The sequence below is a fragment of the Bombus pascuorum genome, chromosome 12, assembly GCF_905332965.1.
Source record: "Bombus pascuorum chromosome 12, iyBomPasc1.1, whole genome shotgun sequence".
Classification (NCBI taxonomy): domain Eukaryota; kingdom Metazoa; phylum Arthropoda; class Insecta; order Hymenoptera; family Apidae; genus Bombus; species Bombus pascuorum.
In genome coordinates this window covers 6334484-6362054 of record NC_083499.1, presented here as the reverse complement: position 1 = coordinate 6362054, position 27571 = coordinate 6334484, and the positions used below count along the sequence as shown (strand labels likewise).

The 27571-nt window shown below is 37.2% G+C and overlaps 1 protein-coding gene across 3 annotated transcripts in view; it reads right to left on the bottom strand.

The window, feature by feature from the left end:
- Positions 1 to 19191: 19191 nt before the first annotated feature.
- Positions 19192 to 27571, bottom strand: part of LOC132912767 (uncharacterized) — a 169005-nt gene continuing 160625 nt past the window's right edge. For 2 of the 3 annotated variants that reach the window (XM_060970480.1, XM_060970482.1), the window contains 2 exons: positions 24853 to 26999; positions 19192 to 22946 (listed from right to left, as the gene is read on the bottom strand). In XM_060970480.1, the coding sequence (XP_060826463.1) occupies positions 22797 to 22946; positions 24853 to 26999 (2297 nt within the window). In that variant the 3' untranslated portion in view covers positions 19192 to 22796. The remainder of the gene's footprint in view (positions 22947 to 24852; positions 27000 to 27571) is intronic. The other variant, XM_060970481.1, reaches the window with a different exon arrangement.

The window sequence follows — 27571 nt, the reverse complement described above, 5'->3', positions numbered from 1 at the left end:
GTCATACAGGTATATTCGTGTAGATATTTGCCATTTGCAAATATTCATACGGAATATTAACATGCGTATTTATAAGTAACACGAATATATTTTCAAGTGCATATGTTGAACCTAATTATTAAAAAACTAATTATTATAATCGCGATGTGCAAGAAGACCTATCCTAAACTAATAAATTTGAAAAAGGAGTGTTACTACTCACGGGTATGAAGAATACCCGCGGTCACTATGCTCGCAAAAAATTCTACGTAATACAACCAGTCACTCGTGCCGATTCGGACCTTTCGTCCTACGACATGATTGAGTGACCGGAGGAACAGAAACGCATGCGACTCACCGTTCGAAGCGGAGAAACAGAGGACGAATATCATCAGGAACTGTGTAGGGTCCAGTGGTGGAAATGGAGGTTGCGAAGAATCTGTTACAGAACAAAACACGATGAGTGATTGTTGATTATTTATAAGGTTGGAGATAATGAAAAATGAAAGTTTATTAACTGTAGTAACTTTAGTAATAATAAAGATTGAAATACTAATAAACTTTGGTAAGTATAAAAACTGAAACTCTAATATGAAAGTAAAAAATCTAGAAATTAAGAATCTAATAATTTCTGAAATACATTAGTCATTTGTTTCATAATTCGGTACTAAGACTTTAACACTTATTTTATTTTAATGAAAGAATTACCCCAGAAGATTCTAATCTGCCAAATTTTCAATCAAATTGTATTTCTTAATTAATAGTGATCAAAGAAAAATATACAGAATAGACATAATCGAAGTACGATATGTAAAGATACTTACATTCCTGGCTTTTGAGCCACTGTTAGAAGATTCCCAAAGAAGGTAAAGAAGTTGAAGCAGTGGTATGTCTATAACCAAACATAAGATATCATTAATATCGTTAATACATAATAACAAACTCGAAACTTTACCAATAATTAAGAATATACTCTAATAAGTATGTAAATTGGAACTCTAATATAAAAGTTTGAGAACAAAATATTCAGTGATTTTTTATACGTATCAGACAGTTTTATTGTACTTTAATGCTAAGACTTTAAGACTTTATTTCAATTAAAAAGGACATTTACAGCTTTTTGAATTATCAATCATTTTTATTTTATAATTAACAGTATTTCGAACAAAATATACTAAATAGAACAAATTGAAATACAATATATAAAACTACTTACATTCTTGAGCTCCTGGAGAGACTTTATCCTCTTGAGGGAGGCACTGACTCTAATACCGAAAACGAATATTCAACAAAATAAATATATAAAAAAAGAAAAATAAAAGACTACGTTACCGCGACCGCTTAAATTATGATCGGCGAACAAGAACTCTAATAGCGCGTACAAATTTGATTGATAAAATTTTATTATTTTCGCGTATGATTATTCGATCGAATGTGATCAAGACTATCGTGATTTTAAAATATTGAAAAGAAGCTATTACGTAGCAAACACTGACTCTACAACCGCATTGCGCGCGGTCACAAATATTCCCTGAAAATAAAGCAGTTTAGGGACGGGGTTGGGAGGGGTGGAAAAGAAGCGAAACGTCGTTTCGACAATTTTCTTCTTTTTCCTATTGAACGTTTATTTAAAAAATACTGCTATTTCTTTATACTTAAAAATTATTATTAAGAAATTGGAACAAGTATGAAAATGTAAGTTGAAAATTGTGAGATATTTCTCGATAGCTAACAAATATGCTTACGAATATCGTGAATGCAATGCAATCGCTTGCAAGAATTATACTGTTCGCAATTAGAATATATACTGTGAATTTTCGTTATTAGAATACGAAATATACATTCCACTAATACACTATACTCGCGAGTTATAAATATTGGAAAATATTTGCAAGAATTCAAAAGTTCGCCACTAAATATACTGAAGGAATACTTGACAAACGCACGTGAAACCTTGTTTCGAAGTATTTAAATCTAACTATTACCAAGTTGCAAGTTTATGACGTTAGCAGTAGCAAATTCACATAATACAACAAAAGAAATTGAATTTCATAAGTGATTTATTGAGATATAACTCAATTTGAAATAATAAGACAATTCGATAAAAATTCGTTTGAAATACGAGAATGATTTCATAAATCGGAAATAGAACAATAATTTATTTAATCGAAGCTATTGACAAAGCATATACAATTTCGCGTCTTGCGAAAGGAACATTTGAGTCATTGCACTAAACTGTTTAATATTCTCCAACATCACCACAATAATCTTCCCTTAAAAATGAGAAAATAAAAAGAAGCTCGGACAAACAGACAATGAAAGACAAATCGCGGCGCGAACTCGTTCGTTCGCGATCTTTTGAAAGAATCAATGGATTCTCGCGACGCACTCCCGTGCACAAAATAATCGCAAGATTCAGTGGCAAAGAAGAATCGAATTTTATATTTCATTCCAAGTCAGATAAGTATCATTGTACAGAATGGACTCAGAATGGATTTGAGAGTCAAGACATATCCCACGTTGTCCCACGTTGTCCCACGTTGTCCCACGTTGTCCTACGTTGTCCCACGTTGTCCCACGTTGTCCCACGTTGTCCCACGTTGTCCCACGTTGTCCCACGTTGTCCCACGTTGTCCCACGTTGTCCCACGTTGTCCCACGTTGTCCCACGTTGTCCCACGTTGTCCCACGTTGTCCCACGATGTCCCACGATGTCCCACGATGTCCCACGATGTCCCCCGGTGCCCCCGCGGGGGGGTATTAGTCCAGTCTAGATCACCCAAACTATTTTGGATGATCAAGACCAGACTATATTCAAGTAGTTTTTAGCTTGATATCGTTTTTCAAATAATAATACTAATATTTAAAATAGTAGTTGATGTATTATTATTTGGAAAACGATACCAATTACCGAGACCCACCACGAGGAGGTAACTACGCTCGGGTCCCATTTACATAAACAGTTTTTAAGCAGTATTCAGTTAAATCAGTGAATGTAGAGTTGCTTTCGATTAGTTGTACAAGTGTTATAAATTAAGAGCATAATTACTTTGAATTAACGGGAGGATATGGTTATAAATTATTGCTGTATTTGTTAAGAATTAATGGAGTAATTACTTTAGATCGATGGCTTAAATGTTATAAATTAAAGGTTTATATGTGTAAATGAATTGCTTAAATGTTATAAATTAATGGTTTAGATGTTGTAAATTAATAGTATAAATGTTATAAATTAATGGTCTAAATGTCATAAAGTAATAGTTTAAATATTAGAAGTTAATGCCGTAAATATATAAAATAACAGTTTCAATGTTGTAAATTAATAGCTTAAACGTTATAAATTAATAGCTTAAATGTTATAAATTAATGGCTTAAATGTTATAAATTAATGGTTTAGATGTTGTAAATTAATGGCTTAAATGCTATAAATTAATGGCTTAAATGTTATAAATTAATTATTTAAGTGCTGTAAATTAATGGCATAGACGTTATAAATTACTAGTTGCAATGTTATTGTTTGGCTTTTTTTTTGTTTACCTTATATTCAAATTCCTCTTCGACGTTCACTCTTCGGGAGTTCAAGCAGGAAAGAACTCGCGCGCGACTTGCGTGTTCCTTATATAACTTGACAAGGTGTGGGGGGGATCTTAATCAAACGATGTTAATCAAGAGCGACGAGATTTATATTTTTCGTTCCAAGATGGAAATGTATCTTTGTACGGAATGAGCTTACAATGCACCTAACATAGGTATCTATCTTATGATTAATTAAGGCTAAAACGCACGCATCCCACGTTGTCCCACGTTGTCCCACGTCGTCCAACGACGTCCCACGGTGCAGTCCAGTCTAAATCATCCAAAATTCTTTTGGCGGCTTTTGGTGACCCAAACTGGACTGGTGCGTAGTTCTTAGCTTGATATCGTTTTCCAAAGGTTAATCAACTGATTAATTTTTGGAAAACGATGCCAATTACCAGGTCTCACCAAATGGAGGTGACTACGCACGAGACCCGCCCATGATTTATTTAACATTATGCATCGGTCTCGACGTTCAACCTGTTGGCAGGAATGTCGAGTTCTGACTCTACGTGATCATGGGCCTGCGTAAAGAGATAGCTGTTTCGTAGCCTAACTGCGAAACATATATCTCCAACGCAGCGGTTACACGAATCTCTACAAACGTAAAACAAAGTTTACATGACGCAATATCTATCTCCCACACAACGCAACATGTATCTCACACACAACGATTACTTCGATCAGTACAAACATCATACAATAATTCGCAACCCTATAGGCAAAATTCCGTATCAAAGATACATTTGTCTATCTTGGTACGAAAGAAAAGAAATGAGGCTACTATGGAAAAGAAGATCCAACAATCAGACTATGAAAGAAAACGCGATGTCTCGAAAGAACTAACAAACCTACGCGACGTACCCCCGTGCACCAGATAACCCTAAGGTTCAGATTAACCGAAGCATTGACCTTCGCCCGATTCCTGTCACGTCGTTTGGATCTTATCACGGTCGATGGCACTTACCGATGATACCAGTGACCAGCAAATGGGCCTGCGATTTAACACACTCCAACGGAACATGATGAACTCGGGGAGGGACCGCTGAACCGTATTACAAAGGCAAGGCCCCGACAGCACAGTGGGGTCCACCCCCACGGGTTCGATCAGAATTACGGACGAGGTGAAATGCAGGTTCCTGTTCAAGTACCGAAGTACCAAGCGGACAGCATTGCGGACCCGCGACTCAAACGTCAACAGATTTAGAGGTATCACCAGCGTGATCACGGTTGATGGTACTTAACGATGATACCAGTGACCAGCAAATGGGCCTGCTATTTAACACACTCCAACGGAACATGATGAACTCGGGGAGGGACCGCTGAACCGTATTACAAAGGCAAGGCCCCAACAGCACAGTGGGGTCCACCCCCACGGGTTCGATCAGAATTACGGACGAGGTGAAATGCAGGTTCCTGTTCAAGTACCGAAGTACCAAGCGGACAGCATTGCGGACCCGCGACTCAAACGTCAACAGATTTAGAGGTATCACCAGCGTGATCACGGTCGATGGTACTTAACGATGATACCAGTGACCAGCAAATGGGCCTGCGATTTAACACACTCCAACGGAACATGATGAACTCGGGGAGGGACCGCTGAACCGTATTACAAAGGCAAGGCCCCAACAGCACAGTGGGGTCCACCCCCACGGGTTCGATCAGAATTACGGACGAGGTGAAATGCAGGTTCCTGTTCAAGTACCGAAGTACCAAGCGGACAGCATTGCGGACCCGCGACTCAATCGTCAACAGATTCACAAGTATCACTAGCGTGATGACAACGCCCGCGATTCGAGGCATACAACGAGCAGTCGTCGAGACAAAAGGTGTGTTTGGACAAGCTATGAATCCAAAGAGTTGTCCAGTGCACGTTGACTCGCACGTACCCGGGATACGCTCGAGCGAGTACGTCACGCAACAGTTTGAAAGAACTGAGAGATCGGGAATCGATAAATTGCGGGTACAATGTTTCAAGTGTGGTAAGTGGGGGGATCAAGAGAGACGAGATCTATATTTTTCGTTCCAAGATGGATAAGTATCTTTGTACGGAATGAGCCTACAATGCACATAACATAGGTATCTATCTTACGATTAATTAAGGCTAAAACGCACGCATCCCACGATGTCCCATGGTGTCCCTCGATGTCCCACGTTGTCCCACGATGTCCCTCGGTGCCCCCGCGGGGGGGCCTTAGTCCAGTCTAGATCACCCAAACTATTTTGGATGATCCAGACCAGACTATATTCAAGTAGTTTTTAGCTTGATATCGTTTTTCAAATAATAATACTAATATTTAAGATAGTAGTTGGTGTATTAGTATTTGGAAAACGATACCAATTACCGGGACCCACCACGAGGAGGTAACTACGCTCGGGTCCCATTTACATAAACAGTTTTTAAGCATTGGTAGCAGAGATGTCTAATTATTTTATAACAAAGAAGTAGCGTGTATTGAAATTTATTAAGTAGAATGGTTGTAGTACGTGGATTTGCATAATCATACTTGAATATTGAACTTATCATCGAAGAAACGAAACCATGCAAGATACCAATTGTAGTGCGTATGGATGAATGGTGAGTTGTCGCTGCTTTCGATTAAATTGCACTTGCTTCCTTCATTCCACGAATACGGTGCTGTTTCCTTGATTTTGAGCAGACATGGAAAATTACATCCCATCCATAGACACTCAATAGGTACACTCTGCGTTACCATTGTTTTTATATGAAATAGTGAAATGAGAAATTAAATACTATATTTAAAATTAAAAAATAATGCTGTATAGAAATAAAATAGCACTTCAGGGACTTGAAAGATTTCGTAAATATTAAATAAAACGAAATATATCATTAATTTACACACAACGAATGGATGGTATTGATTTAAATCAATGAATGTAGAGTTGCTTTCGATTAATGGTACAACTGTTATAAATTAAGAGCATAATTACTTTGAATTAATGGGAGGATATGGTTATAAATTATTCGTATAATAGTTAAGAATTAATGGAGTAATTGTTTTAGATTAATGGCTTAAATGTTAGAAATTCATGGCTTACCTGTATAAAATAAAAATTTAAATGCTATAAATTAATAGTTTAAATGTTGTAAATTAATAGCTTAAATGCATAAGATAACAGATTAAATGTTGTAAATAATAGCTTAGATGTTGTAAATTAATAGCATAAATGATATATATTAGTAGCTTAAATGTTATAAATTAATGGTTTAAATGCTATAAATTAATGTCTTAAATGCTATAAATTAATGGCTTAAATGTTATAAATTAATGGTTTAGATGTTGTAAATTAATAGTATAAATGTTATAAATTAATGGTCTAAATGTTATAAAGTAATAGTTTAAATATTAGAAGTTAATGCCGTAAATGTATAAAATAATAGTTTTAATGTTGTAAATTAATAGCTTCAACAATATAAATTAATAGCTTAAATGTTATATATTAATGGTTTGAATGTTATAAATTAATGGATTAAATGCTATAAATTAATGGCTTAAATGTTATAAATTAATTATTTAAGTGCTGTAAATTAATGGCATAGACGTTATAAATTACTAGTTGCAATGTTATTGTTTGGCTTTTTTTTTATTTACCTTATATTCAAATTCTTCTTCGACGTTCACTCTTCGGGAGCTCAAGCAGGAAAGAACTCGCGCGCGACTTGCGTGCTCCTTATATAACTTGACAAGGTGTGGGGGGGAAATTAATCAAACGATGTTAATCAAGAGCGACGAGATTTATATTTTTCGTTCCAAGATGGATATGTATCTTTGTGCGGAATGAGCTTACAATGCACCTAACATAGGTATCTATCTTATGATTAATTAAGGCTAAAACGCACGCATCCCACGTTGTCCCACGTTGTCCCACGTCGTCCAACGACGTCCCACGGTGCAGTCCAGTCTAAATCATCCAAAATTCTTTTGGCGGCTTTTGGTGACCCAAACTGGACTGGTGCGTAGTTCTTAGCTTGATATCGTTTTCCAAAGGTTAATCAACTGATTAATTTTTGGAAAACGATGCCAATTACCAGGTCTCACCACGTGGAGGTGACTACGCACGAGACCCGCCCATGATTTATTTAACATTATGCATCGGTCTCGACGTTCAACCTGTTGGCAGGAATGTCGAGTTCTGACTCTACGTGATCATGGGCCTGCGTAAAGAGATAGCTGTTTCGTAGCCTAACTGCGAAACATATATCTCCAACGCAGCGGTTACACGAATCTCTACAAACGTAAAACAAAGCTTACACAACGCAATATCTATCTCCCACACAACGCAACATGTATCTCACACACAACGATTACTTCGATCAGTACAAACATCACACAATAATTCGCAACCCTATAGGCAACATTCCGTATCAAAGATACATTTGTCTAACTTGGAACGAAAGAAAAGAAATGAGGCTACTGTGGAAAAGGAGCTCCTACAAAGAGACTATGAAAGAAAACGCGATCTCTCGAAAGAACTAACAAACCTACGCGACGTACCCCCGTGCACCAGATAACCCTAAGGTTCAGCCTAACCCAAGCATTGACCTTCGCCCGATTCCTGTCACGTCGTTTGGATCTTATCACGGTCGATGGCACTTACCGATGATACAAGTGACCAGCAAATGGGCCTGCGATTTAACACACTCCAACTGAACATGTTGAACTCGGGGAGGGACCGCTGAACCGTATTACAAAGGCAAGGCCCCAACAGCACAGTGGGGTCCACCCCCACGGGTTCGATCAGAATTACGGAGGACGTGAAATGCAGGTCTCTGTCCAAGTACCGAAGTACCAATCGGACAGCATTGCGGCCCTGCGACTCAATCGTCAACAGATTCACAGGTATTACCAGCGAGATCACGGTCGATGGCACTTACCGATGATACCAGTGACCAGCAAATGGGCCTGCGATTTAACACACTCCAACTGAACATGTTGAACTCGGGGAGGGACCGCTGAACCGTATTACAAAGGCAAGGCCCCAACAGCACAGTGGGGTCCACACCCACGGGTTCGATCAGAATTACGGAGGACGTGAAATGCAGGTCCCTGTCCAAGTACCGAAGTACCAATCGGGCAGCATTGCGGACCTGCGACTTAATCGTCAACAGATTCACAGGTATTACCAGCGTGATCACGATCCATGGCACTTACCGATGATACCAGTGACCAGCAAATGGGCCTGCGATTTAACACACTCCAACTGAACATGTTGAACTCGGGGAGGGACCGCTGAACCGTATTACAAAGGCAAGGCCCCAACAGCACAGTGGGGTCCACACCCACGGGTTCGATCAGAATTACGGAGGACGTGAAATGCAGGTCCCTGTCCAAGTACCGAAGTACCAATCGGACAGCATTGCGGACCTGCGACTCAATCGTCAACAGATTTACAGGTATCACCAGTGTGATGACAACGGCCGCGATTCGAGGCTAACGACGAGCAGTCGTCGAGACAAAAGGTGTGTTTGGGCAAGCTATGAATCCAAAGAGTTGTCCAGTGTACGTTGACTCGCACGTACCCGGGATACGCTCGAGCGAGTACGTCACGCAACAGTTTGAAAGAACTGAGAGATCGGGAATCGATAAATTGCGGGTACAATGTTTCAAGTGTGGTAAGCGAGGGGATCAAGAGAGACGAGATCTATATTTTTCGTTCCAAGATGGATAAGTATCTTTGTACGGAATGAGCCTACAATGCACATAACATAGGTGTCTATCTTACGATTAATTAAGGCTAAAACGCACGCATCCCACGGTGTCCTATGGTGTCCCACGATGTCCCACGATGTCCCACGATGTCCCCCGGTGCCCCCGCGGGGGGGTATTAGTCCAGTCTAGAGCACCCAAACTATTTTGGATGATCAAGACCAGACTATATTCAAGTAGTTTTTAGCTTGATATCGTTTTTCAAATAATAATACTAATATTTAAAGTAGTAGTTGGTGTATTATTATTTGGAAAACGATACCAATTACCGGGACCCACCACGAGGAGGTAACTACGCTCGGGTCCCATTTACATAAACAGTTTTTAAGCATTGGAAGCAGAGATGTTAAATTATTTTATAACAAAGAAGTAGCGTGTATTGAAATTTATTAATTAGAATGGTTGTAGTACGTGGATTTGCATAATCATACTTGAATATTGAACTTATCATCGAAGAAACGAAACCATGCAAGATACCAATTGTAGTGCGTATGGATGAATGGTGAGTTGTCGCTGCTTTCGATTAAATTGCACTTGCTTCCTTCATTCCACGAATACGGTGCTGTTTCCATGATTTTGAGCAGACATGGAAAATTACATTCCATCCGTAGACACTCAATAGGTACACTCTGCGTTACCATTGTTTTTATATGAAATAGTGAAATGTGATATTAAATACAATATTTAAAATTAAAAAATAATGCTGTATAGAAATAAAATAGCACTTCAGGGTCTTGAAAGATTTCGTAAATATTAAATAAAACGAAATATATCATTAATTTACTCACAACGAATTGATGGTATTCACTTAAATCAATGAATATAGAGTTGCTTCCTATTAATGGTACAATTGTTATAAATTAAGAGCATAATTACTTTGAATTAATGGGAGGATATGGTTATAAATTATTCGTATAATAGTTAAGAATTAATGGAGTAATTGTTTTAGATTAATGGCTTAAATGTTATAAGTTAATGGCTTAGATGATATAAACTAATAGTTTAAATGTTAGAAATTAATGGCTTTAATGTCGTAAATTAATAGCTTAAATGTTGTAAATTAATAGCTTAAGTGTTATAAATTAGTAGCTTAAGTGTTGTAAATTAACGGTTTAGACGTTATAAATTGCTAGTTCAATGTTATTGTTAATATTTTTTGTTTATTTACCTTATATTTAAGTTCTTCTTGGATGTTCACTCTCCGGTAGTTCAGGCGCAAAAGAGCTCGCGCGCGAGTAGTGTGTTCCTTATATAACATTGGCATGCACTTGACAGTATGCTGAAATGTCAATCGTACGGTAACGGTTTGTTAATATCTTAAAAGTTGGTTTCTTCATTATAACACAATCGAATTTAATAACTTTTTAATTTTTATTGTAAATTGACGTCTTCAACAATCTATTATAATAATCATTTCTATAATTTTTATATTTTTTATCAGCTGAAACTAAATTTGTATTTCTATGGTACTATTTTTTGACGTAGAACTGTTTTAGTCAATATTCCATACCAGTTTATGACAAACATAATTTTACTGTAATAGCCAAACATGAAATTGATCAGTGTTCAAGAGTCGAAAAGTGAAAGATAATATTTCAATTTGTAATAATTATTGATTTTCTTTTACAAACATTTTCTACTTTGATGATTCATTATAATACTTTATAACAATTTATCAATTTTCATAACTTAATTCTAAGCACATACCATTGTTCGACAATTAATTATTAAATATATAAATCTAATATCTTCTTACACGCACAAGTTTGTTTTACTTCCTAAAATGAGATCATGTTAAAATAATGAAAATTTTAGAATGATAGTTCCGTTATTAATTTTCAAAGACCATTGTAAATTGCTAACATTTTTGTCACATTTTTCTATTTATTACAATGTTTGAATTATTGAAATATATTTACTAATATTTGTATGAATAATTAAGTAATATACTAATATACTAATACTATATTTTGTTTAATAGTAGCAGTTACATTCGTGTAATATAAAAGCTTTTCATTAAGAACATAATTTTATTCGTAATTGTTACTGAACGTTGTCTTAAATGTGTTTTCTATTCCTCAATTTCATCAATTTAACTGTTCGAATACACTAAATTTGCGCGCGCTCGTGTATACGAATACCGAGCGTTCCTATTGGTGGAATATATTGCAAAGTCAAATCGAGCATGCCTATTGGCGCAGAATATTGTCAAATGAAATTGAGCGTTCTTATTGACGCAATAAATTGTCACGTCTATCGAGTGCTCCTATTGGTTCGGAATATTGGAAAGTCGTAGTTTCAACCGGACCGAGAGGCGACGTACTCGTGAAAGTCATGGAACAAAAATTTGTCTCGTTGAGCGTTATCCTGTTGTTAGTAGCTTTATTTCGACTTTATCAACGATTCTACACTTTTATCTGGTTCATTCAAATAGTACGTTCGTATTTAATAAGTTATTGATTATAATCTTAGTAAAATTAAATAGTATCCCGAAAATTTTTTTACTTTTATCATTTACTGCGTATTTGGCAAGTTATAGTTATTGATCGTTCATATTACCGATCTTTAAGGTAGAATTTGGTTTCTATTATTACTTTATTTCACTATAATTGGTTTCATTATTGTAAATTCTTGGTTTTATTGTACATTTATTTGAAATTGTTGGTTTTCTTTTGTATAGATTATTGGCTGGTCACTTGAATGAAAGAATAGGGGTTCACATCACAGACGCCACAAACGATTAACATTCGATAATTTGAATTGATACAAGATGGACGTCATAGATGATTATTAGTAAATCGAGTCGTTGATTTCTCATGCAGATTTGGTAATGATTAAGGTATTATAACAAAGCAAACGTACGTACACGATTATTTTCTCTTTTTATTGGATCAATAGTAATCGATATTTGCTAAATAATTGCTATACAATTTGCAATTGACATATAATAACACCATTTTATAAATTGCATAATTTGTTGAAAATATTAAGATGAAAGAAAAAGAGATTAAAGAAATCACATTTGAAACTGTTCATATATAAAAATGTTTCGGGTGTATAGATTATCGTTAATAATCGGATATACTATGAAGTAATTAATTAATGTTTTATATTAATATATAGCAAATTATGCAAATCATTTAATTATTATTAGAAAACAATCTATTGCGAAATTATTATATTTTTGTATATTGAAATGAGAAAATAAGTTTATTATTTTCTTGAAAGAGTCTGAACAAGACATTTTCAAACGTATTTCTGTGCAAGATTAAATATACACTGTAAACACTTCAGATATGTTTAAACAAGAAAGTTTAATTTATTACAAGCATTGACAAATCTTTATAAAGTACAACATAATATATTAGCAAAAACCATATTTCAAACTCTGAAAACGAACATTCACAACTGAATTCTTTCTGAAGAAAGAATCAATGTTATGTTTTAAAATATTAATAAATATTTGAAAATATATTTGAAGATATCTCGCAATACATAATCAGTGTTTGAAATATTACACGTATATCCCATTTTCTTAATGTGTATATGTAATATCTGTTCGTTCGTGAAGAATGAATAATATTCGGTATATGTAGAGTGCATACATTTCGAGATACAACAGTATTTCATAGACAAACACCCTGACCCCTTCCCCTCCCCATCTTCTTGCTAGTGCAACTTTTTTTCAGAGAATGCTTGTGATCGCGCGCAATGCGGTCGATAGAGTCAGTGTTTGCAGCGTAATAATATTTTTTATATTTTCTAGAGCACAATAGCTCTTGATAATTATAAATTCAATTACAATAGTTATACGCGAGATTAGAGTCAGTGTGTTCGCCGAATGTTACTTAAACGGACGCGTTAATAGTCTTTTCTTTTCTTTTTTTTTTCTTTTTAAACATTCGCTTTCGGTAGTAGAGTCACAGGTTTCGCAAGAGGATACAGCCTCTCCTGGAACTCAAGAATGTAAGTATTTCTATATATTCTATACTAATTTCTTTTTTTGTTCTTCTTTTGATCAAACTATTATTAATTTCCATTGGCGTGAAATCTAAAAGTTATAATACTGAAATACAAAATAGAAGTATTTAACATGCTTCAGAAATGATTAGATTATCATCATTCATTTTTATAGTAATTAGATTTTAACATAATTTCAATAGTTATTGTTATTAAAGTTTCAAGTTTGAATAAAGTTTTATTTTTCATTACCTTAGACTTCTTTAACAATGAATGATAATATTTAAGAACAAATTATAATATTTCATATGTTTTGTTTCAGTTTTTCATAATTTCTACCTTTTCCTGTGCTTCGGGGAGAACGCAGTGATGCTTCAAAACTAAGCATGTAAGTATCTTTGCATATCGTACTCCAATTAATTTTATTCCTTGTATTTTGCTTTAATTATTCAAAATGAAAAAACAAATCTAATTCAAGATTTTCATAGAGTTTCTTATTACATTATCTAAAACTTTTTGCTGAATCATTACTTAATTTTCAAAATAAATTATTCGCGCATATATTATTCATATATGTATAAGTATACTATATGTTTTGTTAAAGGTTTATCACTCCTTCCTCTTCCTCCTGCTTCCTGAAAAGGACCTAGTGGGGCTTCAAATGCTAAGAATGTAAGTAATTTTGTAATCTCTACTTCATTTAGTTCCATTGTTTATATTTCAATTTACTACTCCTGATTTGAATATTGTCATTAAAATTTTAATAGAGATTAATAGAAGTTAATCTTCCTCCACTACTTCAAATTTTTCAATTAATTAACTTCATATTTAAAAGCAAATTATAATATTCCATGCATTGTTATAGTTTTTTCCACGATTGCATGGCTCCTCCTTGATGACTGTCTTCACGACGACTTTCCCTGGGCTACCACAGCATCGATGACTACGTTCCTCGCATCTTATCGTGAGTCGCATGCATTTTTGTTCCTCTGGTCACTCAACCATGTCGTAGGACGAAAGGTCTTTTTTTTTTTTTTTTTTTTATAACGTTTATTGTCCAAGAAGATGAGTATTACATGTGTATGTTATTCACAATAAACAATGAATTTCGGTTGTAGGGTGGATTAGGCAAAAGTACCGATACGCGTCGGTACGACGTAGCCATGGTCTAATATGTGTCGTGGGTTTTCGGTTTTTGCGTTTATTTTTTTGTTTTTTTGGGTTTAAGTCGCATTGGTGCGTGATTTTTGTGTATTCTTGTGTGTGTTGTATTTTGTCTTGAAACTTGGCCGCAAAACAGGACTCCTCGGTAGGACGAAAGGTCTGAATCGGCACGGGTGACTAGTTGTATTACGTAAAATTTTTTCCGAGCACAGTGAACGCGGGTATTTATTATACCCGTGAGTAGTAACATTTTCTATTTCTATGTATTATTTATTAGTTCAGGATTAGTTCAGGTCTTCTTGCACATCGCGTTTTATTATGTTAATTACATGGTACTACAAATTTTAGATTAATAGTATTAATAATGATACTAACTGATAAAAACAATATTATATTAACAATTAATTCGAATATTTGTAATTGAAGATATACCTGTATGTTCACTATAATCATTTTTAAAGTTGGAATATATTAAAAATGTATATGTACAGAGAATTGTAATGATTTAATTAAATATTTCGTAGTGGTGAAGTCGGATGCCCTCCGATTTCGTTGCATTAAACATTGCAATTATTGCATATTAAATAATAATGATAATAAGTTATCTTTTATTTCACCTTCTGTTCTCTGATGGTATTATTACAATAGATTTAATTGTTTGCTATTCATTTTTTAAATTTGAGTATTAATTTAAAGTATACATAAAGAGATAGTAAATTTCAGTCCTGCCGTACAAAAATGCATTGAATTTTATGTGCAAGAAGAAATTTCGCGACAGGCATATTTTGGAATCAAAGCAGCAAGTTTTGAACACTGCTTTTGCGCTATCGAAAATGTGCTTTGACGAAGGGACTGCCTGAGGTTGTTTACAATAATATCTAACTTTGAATCAATTATTAAATAAATTTCTTATTCATTGTCAATTTGTCTCTTTTGTAATGGAATTTCGATAGTTTATAGAGTCAATTATTTGAATGAATCATTATATTACATTGATCTTATTTGTGCTGTTTTCTATAAATAAATTCAATATTAGTATTTTGGTAAATTATGAAAATAATAATCTAGACTATATAGTGATAGTAATAGAGATAAAGTTCGAAAATGCAAAATGAAGAAAGATTAGTCCGTTAGATACAAATTAGATGCACTAATACGTTTTTTAGTTAGGATTTTCAGGTTTAACCCCTTCCGTATTCAATGCCAGGATCTCACTTACGTGCTCAGGTGCTACTTGGGTGAGAGAAAGGCAATGAGTACGATGACCACTGATTTTATAATAATTTGTAAGCGACTGACGATGAGTTAGCGTATCGTGCACGACGTACTTTCCACATAGTGTGTGTGGTTAGGCTGTGGAATTGCGTCGTTTAGTATTTATTCCATTTACTATAAATCTAAATAATAAAAAATAAATTCAAACAAATATCATTTCTATCACAACCTGTAAAAGCAAAGATTCGTTATCGAATACAGGTAATCAGAGATATTAGCATCACTAATTTTATTCTTAAATTATAATAAATGATACCACATTTCGTACCATCTTCAATTTTTTTGAAAAATAAACACACTGTCTGAATTATGAATATTTGTAATTAAAATTGAGATTAACTTTTATTGTGCTGTACGCAATGGTCGCTAGCCTTCGTTAGTCGATTTCAGGAAAATGGTACGTAACATTAGAGTGTGCATGTTGTATACCAAACTCGGGTGTCGGAGGCGTCCCGGGACGTCTCTCTAGTGTAGGCCTTTGCGCCCGGGTTATGTGTGAGAACCGTGGAGTGAATGTGTTGGTGTGCTTGTTTTGCTACTTTTTAAATTTTAAATATGGGTTTCCGGGCAGGATAGGTAGTATATTTTCTGGTATGAGTGTTAACTATAAGTAGGTAGGGCCGGGCAGGTTGGCACAGTCTCCCGTCGGGTAGGCGCGTTTTCGCGTGTCCAACCTGTTTCAGGAAATTTCATTCGAATGATCGACGGTAAAGTTGGCACGAATGGAGCATGTCATCGTCTCTGACTTTGCCCATCGATTTTTTGAATTCCGCGGTCGTGGTCGCGAGTCGGTTTCGAAACGAACGTTAATATTGCTCGAGCATGCACATGCAAACGGACAGCGATTTTTATATGATCGCTGTTCATCCATGTGCACTTGGATTAGCTTCCGCGATTTATATTTTTATTTCACCTTTATACGTTATTTTTTGGTTTGCGATTTAGAAAGTCTCGAGCCTAGATATAAGTTTCAGCGGGCATTGCGCCCGAAGAAAGAAGAGGCTATAAGCCGAAGAGGCCCGGCAAACTGCCATTCAAGAGGGCAACTACTAATGACTCCCCATCCTCTGGGTCATCCAAAGCATGGGAAGTCATTCTTGTTACTACTTTGTCACTGTGCTCGCTTTAGTATTTGTAGTAGTATTGATTTGTTTGTTTGCCGACGTACACGTCGGCCCTTCCCCATGTTGGGCTAATCGTGGTTTTTCAATTAACGTTGCGAATGATTAATTACGGTTTGAATTAGAGTTGCGAATTCAAATTTCGCGTTAACAATTAGAGTTGCGAAAACAAATTTCGCGTTAACAATTAGAGTTGCGAAAACAAATTTCGCGTTAACAATTAGAGTTTGCGAGAAAGTACTCACTTCGGTTTGGATTAGCGTTGCGATGAAAAGACGACCGCGTTTGCTTTAGTGTTGCGAATTATAAGATGTCGCGATTGTACTCGGTATTTTCTATTGAGAATAATTATTAGAATTTATTAAAGAATAGAATTTGAATTTGTCGTGTTTTGTTTTATTTTAAGTCGAATTAAAATGATGTTAATTTTAAATTAATTTAGTAGCGTTGCGATTTGCGACCAGTTTTTTCTTTTCATTTATAAATAGTAACTTTACATTAAATTCATTTTAAAAATTAGCGTTGCGATATATTTCATCGAGACTGTTTTAATAACTTTTCCGATTAGCGTTGCGTTGATGAATGATCGCGTTTCTATACGTAGTGTTGCGTCTATGAAATGCCCAATCTTCTTCCACTGAGATCGTGGAAACCTGTTCCTGGATCACCTGATGCAACGATGATAGTTGCTAGAAGGTGGTAGAGCACCAGCAGCTTCGAATGTAGCTGCACTTCGACATCTCGATATTAGTGTCCATTTTCCTTTCTCTTTATTTTAGATTTGTTATAGGTTTTTAGATAGGTAGGAATTTTTAACTTTTATATGTTTGATAGACAGTTTAAACTTGATTTACAGTTAGGTGGAAAATATTTTCGAATTGAATGAATGTTATGGCTCGGTAGAATGTTTTTAAATGAAGTTAGGTTCATGGATAGGTAGGCTATTTATAAATTGTATATTGTGTGGTGTATGTGTATGTGTGTAGTAGTATGTACAGATTATGGTTTTGGTTTCAACTATTCCATATTTTCATGGCAGTATATCATGTTATGCGATTAATTCAAGATTTAATTGAAATTTTATTTTCAGGGTGGGTCTCCATATGCAGCAACCTCCACGCGGTGAGACCCGAGTAATCATTGTTATTTGATGTATAATTACTAATTGCATCATATTATATGATATAATTATGAATTATATAGCAAGTAACATGAGCTAATTGGCTGCTATCGCGATTATGTTTTTATGAATATGAGATGGCAGTTGTAGATTTAAATATTTATGAGTAATCGGTAGTCATCGACGATTATGTATTATTACAATTTCCTAAAAATAATGCTGAAAGTTGTCGCGTTTCTTTTTAAATAATCTTGAGTGAAAATTAATAAGATATTAATGTTGAATTAATTTTGTAGTATTCCTATTATCGCGAATAGCACGGGTAACTTTTTCTTTGTAAAAAGATAGTAATTTCTCTTGTATTCATTTTAGAATCAGTTAATTGCACTATTTTTCCATCGTGGTTGTTTTAATTGTTTTCAGTTAGCGTTGCGTTGATGAGTAATTGCATTTCTGTAAGCAATGCTACGTTTTTAAAATCCTCAAAATTCTTCCACTGAAATTGTGGAAGTATGTTCGCGTTCTCGTTTTAGGTACCTGTTGTGGTTAAAAGAAGTAGGTATCTAAACTCATCTATTGGTATGATCTATGTCTCAGAGAATTTTACTGAAATCTTTGAACTTGGAGTTTGTTTTATCATTGTGATACCACCGGAGGAAGAATCGTATTTAATATAGTGATGCATTTCTTCTTTTACTTCTGTAGGCAGGATATGTGAAGATCTTTAATCTTTTGAGGGACACATTGAATTAGAGTTAGATAAGATGTATTTTAGATGAACTAAATTTATGATTAGGTAGAATATTTTTAAGCTAATATAGATATATGATAGGTAGATCTTTGAGAGTAAAATCTTGGTACATATAAGTAGGTATTTGGTTAGATAGGAACATACTTACTGAGGCTGCTTGAAAGCGTTGTTTCCTAACAATGTTAATATGTTGATCTAAGTACGTTAGTTTTTAAATAAAGTATATTGTTAATTAAGTACATAATTAGCTAATCTTTCGCGTTTTCGCGTTTTTTGTTGTACGTTTTTGAAAATTAAATTAATTTTCAAACAAGTTACGCGCAAAAGTATCGGTAAAGTAGCAATCTTAATTATCAAGTACCGTAGAAAAGTCTTCGTCTGTGGTCTGACTATCGTTTGTCGATAACATAGAGGTCCGTCTTGCATTTGGGTAACAAAAGCCACGAAATAACGCAAATTCAGGGTGAAATAAGCATTGGTCTAGGAAAGGATAACGAAGAAAATACACCGAGGCAAATATACAACGTACGACATTTATTCTCTCATTTTCCTTAAATCGATATCATCCTACGTACGGGTAGATACAGAGGATCCTATAAAGGTACATGAATTTCCATGAATTCTGAAAATTCGAGGAGATATATCAGCGTACCCTTACGACATCCCTTCTATTCCTCTCTGTCGTGTGCGTACAACTGTGTATGCGTGTGTGCGTATCTATACTTCTCTTCCGGTTGCACTAGCTCCTTTACTTGGGATTCATACTGCGTTTCATCTTTCTGCGCGTTTCAATCTTTCATTCGAACGATGTTTCCGCGTTTCTCTTGTCCACGAGTCTGTTTTCTTTTTCTGAATAAAACATTACCCGACAGGCGAGTAGTCGAACAAGAACAACAAGAACACGTTTCTACACGATGTCTCAAATATCGCAGCCATACGCACTGTACGTATTTCGTTAACTCATTAATAGAATTCGAACGACTAGTTTCGGAGCGTAGAAATTTAATTCGATTCATTCGACATATTCTCTGTTCTTCTATTTTCTAATTTCTCCCCCTTTTTCTTTTTCTTTTCGTGCGATTGATGAATCGTTTGAATTCGAAATGTAACACGCGACGATCAGGGGACGTTCGATCAAACCGTGAGACAGTGAATCCGTGATATTTACAGCATTTACGGCCGTGTTCCGTGCGGAAAAACAAGCCGACGACGCGGTCGAGGACAGTTGATGGACGACGATTCACGAAGAATCGATAAATAATTCGAACTAGTATAAGACCGAATTTCAAATTCGTATGGACTTTGCCTAAATTTCAAACAAGCACTCATCGATCGTGCTCCATTTTCGAGAATATCTACGTCTCTGTTAAAAAGCGGCTCTCGCGATCCTCCCTCCATTCTCATCAATTCGGGGCGAAATTTTTGATAAAAGCACGCGGTAGTTCGGAATGAAACGTCATCTATTTACCTTTCTTCTTTTTAACAATGACGAATAAAACTAATTGAACGCATTCTATGTACACATCGACGCACAGTCTCTGGTCCTACGTGAGAGTTATCACTCCACGCGATATGCCACGGGCTCGATTTCCTGCTAATTTCTTTCTTCGTTCATTCGCTCGTCTTTCCAATCGATACGGTAGCGGAGAGCTCACCCTCTACGGTTCAACAGCTTCGCAGCTCTTGGAGCTGACTCGCTGAGCAAGTTTTGCCGACGTTAAATGAAATTCAATATAAATGATATGTAAATCGAAGGCGACGCTTTAATACAGTACTACCCTTTTCGTTGGGAAATTTATTTCGAAGGATTTTCATTTTCTTCCGATACTACACACAGTATCATTTCAAGCTCTTAAGATCTTAAATGTCACGGCAAGACCGTGTCAATTTTCTTCTCCGAACCATCACGTTACTTACATTATTCTACTCTCGAGTTAATAAGAAAATTATTGAGACAAAACCATTTCGTGTCTCGCCAATTACATTCGAGAAACATATCGAGGCGCTGAAAGGCCGCAGAGGGGTTGTAAGGTGCCGTGAAACCATAGAATCTTAGAGCAAGATCCAACAACGATCTTCTGTTTTATTTTACAATAGATAACACGTTCGAGTTTCACGTTTTTCATAGTATCGATTCTCCAGCTTGACGACACCGGTTTTTGCAGATATTTCTTCCATTCTTTTAATGCCACTTATCAAATATTGTCATGGATTCTTCTTGCCTGCTTATTCCGAACGCCACTTACGATAGACGAACGAAGAAATGGCCGACTTAACGTGCTAAAAGTCTCGACGCTCCTATTTCCTCTCAAGATCGTTCTAGACATTTTCAAATCGTAATATTTTTACAATCGTGCCGTCGTTTTTCAACTTTTCGCTTTTTATCCTAACAGACAAGAGGAATCAACTTACGATGCGTTAAGGGCACTCGAAGGGTTGAACAGTTTCCTGGAATTGAACGGCGTTAGGCCGTCACCGACAATTGCAGTCCCGTAGAAAAAATATTCGCTCGATTTCCTACTAAACTCTCTGCGCAGCGAAGTTACAGTTCGCGTTTGGTTACGAAAGCGTAAAAGCTCTTACGTTAGCCTCACTTCTGGTATACTGGGTAGTGTCAATTTACTGCACATTTCTCAACAACTTCGAACAGCTTAAACATCTTCGATAAGTAACTTCGAATATGTAGTAACTAATTAATCTCCGCGATAACTTTAGCGCCTTAGACTAGAATAGTTTTCCATGAATCCGACATTAGTAACGCGCGTACGCAGGCATGTACGATCTTAAGTTGCTTTTTTTCCATTTCTGTCGGAAAATTTGGAAAAAAATCAGATGATAAAAGGTAATAGATTCCAAAGATCCGACATTAAATTTTGCACTCGAAGTATCTCAATATGCACATAGTTTGTTCGTGAAATGGTGGAGTTTGTTCTTTAAATGATTTCGAAATGGTTCAGCTATCGATCGATACATAATAATTAGATCATTAAATTCAATCTACGGTGAATTTTAGTGAAAGATGCATGTAGTCTCGTTTTATAAATGGCTGAGTTTACGCCAAGAAAAGAACTTATGGAGAAATATTTAATTATCGAATAGTACAACGTACCAGATCGTGAAAATTCAATATTGAATTTTGCGCTCGAATTATTCGAAGTTAAATACGGATACAGTTTCCTGTTTCTTGAACGACCGAGTTTGCGCACATACTTCGAACTTTGCGTCCGATTTTTGTGGAAGGAAACTTCCATAGAAAATCTTTCTCTTTCAAGACTTTCATCTTGAGTTTTAGGATTCATTCTCTTCACCGGTTTCAAGGAGTTGAAATAAAAATAAAATTCAAGAAGATGAGAGTTTCGGGGTGAATACCGCTATTGAGAAAATTGCTTCCGGAAATCCAAGCTAAATAAAGGGGAGAAAAAAAAAAAAAAACAAAAGAAGAGGAATAAGAAAAGAAGAGGGCTTTCAATAAGAGCCAGCGAACACGAAGTTTGGAAATTCGAGAATCGCCGTAGATCGATTTCGTCGGTTGATGGCCACCGAGAAAACTGGGAAAAGGGTTTAGAAGTTGGAGTTTTTTTTGCAAAAAAAGAATAAGTGCTTGTACAGTGTACAAGAAAAAAGGCTGTTTTAAAGAGGATCTTCTGTTCCTCTTCTAAAGTAACTTTTCTCGAGCTATTGATCTTTTTTTACACGCCCGCGTACACTCGATAAATATGGCACACAAGAGTCATCAAGATTCAACGAGAGTCTACATCATATGATACAAGTTCTCTTCAAAAACTAGTAAACGAACACAGCACAAAAGAAGAAAGGAAGGAGAAAGGATATAGAAAAAAGTAACAAACAGAATGAACGTAAAAGTAACAAAATCGCTGGCACAAATGACAGAATCGTAAGAGATGAAAAATAGCTATCTAATCGATCGATGATATGTTATCGATTAAACTGTAAATCAAAGAATAGCGCTGCTCGTAGTAGACGGCTTTGCAGACTTTGGTGCATCTTGGCAAGGGGCCAGAGAGTCGTTGGAAATTGCTCGGAGACTTCGCGTAGCCTATTGTCGACTGAACAGACTGGTACCCATTGGACGAGATCAAGGATCTATGGTAAAGCTTCGATCTATTTCATCGAGATGGTCCGTCGATTTGTTTCCATCAGGCCGTTCACCGTGATCACGCCACCTCGGCGGTGCATCGTGGTCGTCGTGGAGGTGTTGGTTGGGGTCTGGGACGTTGTCTCCGTGGTCGCACTCGTTGACGCTAGTCTCTTCTGCGAACGAAAAAGGAATTTTATAAAGTGGAATATTTATCTTGCGAAACATAATTAGAGATTAGGAACCTATTTGATTAAGCAAGTTAGATTTTACGTTGAAGGGTGTATCGTAATACGACTAGACACAGATAAATGTAATCATTAACAAAATGAATGAACAAGAACGTAGCAGCGAAAATTATGTGATAATATAATACCTATGTAATGAGATAAAATTAAGTGACGTAAATAATGTGCAATGTAATATAATACTATTCCTAATGCAATGTCAAAATGATGACGAGATTTGAGACTCCCCGATTGTGAAAATACGTGAGATACGAAGACCTTATACTGTAATTCCATTATCTGTTTTCTCACGGTATTGACATTTTCTACCCTTCCCTCGACAAACGCTGTTTATTAAATGGAAACAAATTTTCCAAATCCGTTGCTCTCCACCTCCACCTTTACCTCTATCTCTATCACTTGAAGCACCATTCTCGCGTACATGATCCTTACTGGATTCTTAGAGGATTCTTAGAGGATTCTTAGGGGGTTCTTAGAGGATTCTTAGGGGGTTCTTAGAGGATTCTTAGGGGATTTTTAGAGGATTCTTAAAGAATTCTTAGATTTGCATAAGCTCGAAAGATCCTGTCAATCGATTTACTAAGCCAACGATGACACGACACAGCAACCTCCTCGATCATCCACGCTTATTAATCTTGGTAATCTTCCTTGGGAAGCAGAAAGGGAATCGATTTAAGGAACTCCTGGCCTATTCGTTTTCTTTTAGTCAATAGATGGACGTGATCCAGTTGTTCCAGTCAGGAATGTCCGGATCGGAAAGGAACGGCGCGAAACTTTATATTCGGCACGCCCCGCCGCGGCGAACTTTCGCAATCAGACCAGGGATCACGTAAGATCCGCGCCGGAAGGAAGGCATCGCTCACTTCCGGTCGGTGGGGTCAACCGAGTCCAGGCACGTTCTCGTCAACGGATCCCGGAAATTGCGGCACGTAAAAGCGTCGCGATGCCTCGGGATTACTTCCAATTCGAGTGTCTTTCGGCTTCCTCTTAAATAGCATAGCCCGATCACGATCTTCGTTTTATCGTACTCGACCGGTGCCCGTTCGTTAAAAAGCCGAGGAAGAATGGCTCCCGTTGTTTGACTCGCTTAAATTCTCCAGACCGTTTATTTGCCCATTGTAATTGCGTTCCATGGCTTCGGTCTTTGCAACTTGCTGCGTCCTCCACGTCTTTATCGCCTCCCGTACAATCTCGGTTTTATATATCTGACCGAGTTTTATTCACAACTAGGAGAAATAAATTTTTATGAAGATCGTTTGCTTTGTGACAAGTGAGGTTAACTCGCCACGTTTGATCGCTGTGTGAAAATACTTTATACCAGGGTTGATAGCGTGTGTAGAACGTTTCTTCCAGTATAGAGCAATAAATGCAGCTTCATTGAGCACGAAAGTTTATTACGACCAAATTTATTCCAAGACACGAAATACGAAAACTCTGATGGAAATACTTTTTTAGCAGAGCTAAAACTGGCCGGAAATTATTCTATTATATCTGATTAATCGTCAAGAAATTTTAGACGTTGCTAGAAAATCATAAAAAAAAAGTTTTATTAATACCATGTATTCACCGACATTGTTTAGAATAAAATATCGATATTGAAATTATCTGTTTCATCATATCGTTAGGATTACTTAAAAACTGTAGTTTTATTCACCTGATTTTATCTCTATATTTTTTCTCTAATCTAAATATATGCAAGTGGTACAAGGTACCATCTTGGAATTAGTTGGTCACATTCCTCCGCTAATTTTCGATCGAATCGCGGAAAGCGCGGCAATCGAGGACGGCTGGCAGAGTGGCGCGGGAAATTTAATAAAACGCAAATCGAGCTCACCTCGGCCTCGTTCTCTTTGTAGGGCCAGAAGTCAATTTGCCTGAGTGCTTCCAGCTGGTTCTCCAGCGGGTCGCTACTATTGCTTTTCGTCGAACCGCCTCGTAGCCCAGGATCCTTCTTCCACGCATAAATAGGTCGCTCCAGGCCCACTTGGAGTTGATTAGCCGTTCGTTCCGCTTCGTCCGCGTGACCGTTTTCGTTCCTTGGGTCTTCTTCGTTCTTTCTCCATTCGTTTCCGGTGTACTTGGGTGAAGAAACCGCGGACACCGCGACGAACGCGTTTTTTGACTTCGATGAGGTTGCGTCGGCCGTGGTACCTGGTTTGGAGATCGGCATGGCTGTTACCCTGTGATAGGCGAATTGCTTCCATTTCGTGGGCCACGTGCCTGTCGAACTCGTTTTGCCATAATTCCACTCATCGTTGATTTTCTGCTGCCACGGAGAGAGCTCGTTGCCCTTCCCGTTCCAACCATTCTGCTCGTTGGATTTTTTTGGCCAAGCATCCCCAGAATCTTCCTCTTTGACTTTCACAGGCCACGAATCTTCGTTGAACTTGGACCCGCTGTCGTTCGTCTTGGACGTCCAAGATTCGTTGGATTTCGTCGACCACGAGCCACTTCTCGTCGCCCACGAATTCTTGTCCCCCATTTTAGATATCCAAGAGGTAGATTCTGGCTTGGCTAACCACTCTCCTCCTTTCACCTTCCAGGAGTCAGAGTTGCTGCCCTTGGACGCCCAAGCGTTGTCTTTCGTTTTCGCGAACCACGAGCCTGGTTTGTTCGATTTCTCGGACCAAATTTCAGGCACGTTCGTCTTGTCGGGCCAGAGAGTTATACTTGATTTGTCCATCCACGAGTCGTTGGCTTTTTCAGGCCAAGATCCCTTGCTCGTCCACTTGGCCTCGGTATTCGTTCTCCCGAGAGGTTTGCTCCACCTTCGAGAAGTATTCTCATCGGAAGGTTCCATCGCTTTGATCTGGTACGGCTTCCAAGTAGATTGGTCGGCCGCCATTACCCAGGCACCCACCGATTGGATCTTGGGCAAAGCAGCTTCATCCGTCCACGAATTCTTCCCTTCGTATTTCCTTCTCCAAGCGCCAGAATCATCTCCTTGCATATTCTCGGTCTTCATCCAATCCTTAGAATTTTTCGAATCCGACAGCATCGTCCATGATTTCATCGACTCGCCGGATCTCATTTTATAGTCGCTGAAATTGCTCCTATCGTCGTTCGTTTTGTACCTGGAAGCTTCTGTCTGAGGCAGCTTCTCTTCCTTCGACGAGAACAACCTGCTCTGTTTCTCGTCCTTCTGTTTCCTTTCTCCGTTTGACTTTTCGGCTTCTTCCTTAGACCAAGCACCGCTATTCTGCTTGTCTAAGCCCAGTTTCTTTACCAAATCGGCGTTCGGGTTGTACGACTTCCCATTCTCGTCTTTCGGCCACGGCTTAGCACCAGGAAGCTTATGAGGCCATGTAGCTGGATCAGAGGTTAAGCTGTTCCAAGTTTTCATAGTTATTTGAGGTAACACGACTTTCTCTTTGCTCTCCTGTTTCATGGACGATTTATTAGGTTCAGAGCGATTTTTACCTTTCTCCCACACGCTGTTTGCCTGATCCCGATCGTATAGTTTCATGGGTCTTTCTCCTTGTTGCCACGAAGGCGCAACTTTCATAGGTTTTTCCACTGGCCAGTTAGATCTGTCTCTGTTCCATGAATGTTGAGCTCGTTGCTGTTGCCACATTTTCTCGGCTTCAGCTTCTTGTTCAACGCCTTCTTCGTTGTCTAAGATGGACCAATAATTCTGTTCAACCGGTAAAAAGCTGTCACGTTGCGACCAATACTTGGCGTTGTTCGAAGGTTGCCTCCAAGACCATTTCTCAGACGAAATAGGCAATAGAGGACGCTCTTCGGGTCTCCAGGGTGGATTATACCCGTACGACAGATCCGGCCAACTTTTGCTCAACGCGAAATCTCGAGATCTCGGCTCGTACTCCTGATCGGTAGAAAATCCATCAGACTGCACATTGAAGTCGCCTTGGTAGCCCTCCTCGCGTCTTCCTAGAAACTCTCGCGACGCCGGTGACAGCTGATTGTATCGTAGTCGGTGGTACGTTTCCGGTATGTCGTAGTCTGGAACACGTCCCGGGTCTGAAAGATCGAACACGCTCCAGCACTTTCGAAATAACTGGTTAAAGGTATTCGAAACTTTTTGTTTAGAATGCGATGAAATCGACTTTGCTTACTAGTTTGCAAACTGTCTGGAAGATTTGTTGATACAGAGCGATGCAAAAGACCACCGAAGATCTTGGACGTTGAATCGAAAAATGCAATTCGTCGAATGGAATCTGGCGTAAGTGATTCTGCCACGTTTATAAATTTTAATACTTTGAATTTTCTAGTAACCTGTGAGAAACTTGTTTTTTTATTCATTATCGATAATAAGGAGTGATTTTTTCGAATAGTTTTATAATGAAGACGTAATGCATTAAAGTTTGAGACCAATTTACAAAAAATTGATAACAGATATATTTATAGTTAATTAATTTCTACTTGTCGAAGAATTTTGTCCACTGTGTGAAAATAAGATTCGCTAAATGTTAAAAATTGTTTAATTCTAAATTGTAACATGGAAAATAAAATAAACGCGACGCGCCGCCTCTTTGTATAGACGACGTAGAATGTGAAAAGGTTGAACGTTGCATCGCGAAACATTATTTTCC